Raw genomic sequence first — 1,774 nt, 5'->3', positions numbered from 1 at the left:
GAACAAAGAAAAAATGTGTGCCCCTACCACTCTTATTCAACACAGGACTGGAAATTCCACTTGTAATAAGGCAATAAAATTTATCTAAATTGGAAAAGAAAAAGTAATACTGTGTATATTCTCAGATAACGAGATGGTGAATATAGAAAAGCTTTGGGAGGCACACACTTACTTATTAAATAAGTACAACCAGGTTGCAGAACACAGGGTTAATATATAAAAATTACTTCTAATTCTATACTAGAAATGAACAATGTAAAAATTAAATTAAAAAAACAAACAATTCCTTTGCAAAAAAAGATTCCTTTCCAATAGTATAAAAAATATACAAAACACTTGGAAACAAGTTTGATAAAAAGTACAAAACTTATACTCTTAAAATTACAAAATATAGTTGAAAGAAATTAAAGGTCTAAAATAATTGGAGAAATATCCCCTGCTCAAGGATCAGGAGACTTAGCATTGTCAAGATGGCAACACTCCTCCAACTTCTCTATAGATTAAATGCAGTTCTCATCAGCATCCCAGCTGACTTCTCTACAGATATTAACTGATTTTAAATTCACATGGAATCACAAGGGTCCCAGAACAGTCTTGGGGAGAAAAATAAGAGGAGTCAGACTTCTTGATTTCAAAACTTACTACAAAGAAATATTAGTCAAGGCAATATTGTACTGGGATAAGAATAAATACATAGATCAACAGAATAGAATTCAGAGTCCAGAACCTGCACGCGCCCTGCCCACCTCCAAGATGCCCAAGAGGAAGGTCAGCTTTGCCGAAGGAGTGGGGAAGGAAGAGCCAAAGAGGAGGGCGCGGTTGTCAGCTAAACCTGCTCCTGCGAAAGTCAAAACGAAGCCAAAAGCGGCAGCAAGGGATAAATCTTCAGACAAAAAAGTGCAGCTGAAAGGGAACATAGGAGGAAAGGGAAAGCAGGCCAAAGTGGCTGACCAAGAAACTAAAGATTTACCAGCAGAAAACGGAGAAACTAAAACTGAGGAGGATCCAGCCGCTGACGAAGCAGGAGAGAAAGAAGCCAAGTCTGATTAATATCATATACCATGTCTTATGAGTGGTCCCTGTCTCCCTTCTTGTACAATCCAGAGGAATATTTTTATCAACTATTTAGTAAATGCAAGTTTTTTAGTAGCTCTAGAAACATTTTTAAGAAGGAGAGAATCCTACCTCATCCCATTTTTTAAGTGTAAATTGTTTTTTTTTTTTTAAGAGGTGAAATCATTTGCTAGTTGTTTATTTTTTCGTACAACCAGAAAAGAGTGTGGGATGTTGAATTAATGGGAGGCTTTGACTGTCTTGGGTATGAGCTTAACATTCCATAGATGGGCGTTAGTTTTTATATGCTGTAATACAAAGCATACTAAATGGTAGTATGGAGTTCCGGTCCTCAATTTAATGTGTGAACATTTTAAATTACTTTTATTCCCATGTTGTTTTGTACCAGAATTGTTTCCTAAAGAAAACCATACACGTGATCATGGCTCTCAGTTTCAGAACTGTGTACACTCTGTAACATCTCTGGTTGTGGTACTGCTGTTTTCCTAAACATTGTAACTGTGCTGTGCAGGACTGAAAATCTGAGCATGTAGCATATATGGTAATAAAGTGAATTGGTGGGACTTACCTTAAAAAAAAAAAGATAATTATAAAAGCGATAGAGGTACACATACCTACAAATAGTTAAAATGTCATAACTGTTGTATAGATTTTGATGGCCTTGGATTTGGTTCTGTTTCCTTCTTTTCTCTCTTAATTG

The 1,774-nt window shown here is 36.0% G+C and overlaps 1 protein-coding gene across 1 annotated transcript; it reads left to right on the top strand.

Annotated features, from left to right (window-relative positions):
- The first annotated feature begins 753 nt into the window (after window positions 1–753).
- Window positions 754–1,160, top strand: LOC128579193 (non-histone chromosomal protein HMG-14-like). The gene has a single exon (XM_053581411.1). The coding sequence runs from the start codon at window positions 754–756 to the stop codon at window positions 1,048–1,050; it is 297 nt and encodes a 98-aa protein (XP_053437386.1). The 3' UTR covers window positions 1,051–1,160.
- Window positions 1,161–1,774: the final 614 nt, after the last annotated feature.

The sequence above is a fragment of the Nycticebus coucang genome, chromosome Y, assembly GCF_027406575.1.
Source record: "Nycticebus coucang isolate mNycCou1 chromosome Y, mNycCou1.pri, whole genome shotgun sequence".
Taxonomy (NCBI): domain Eukaryota; kingdom Metazoa; phylum Chordata; class Mammalia; order Primates; family Lorisidae; genus Nycticebus; species Nycticebus coucang.
This window is presented reverse-complemented; position numbering and strand designations above follow the sequence as displayed.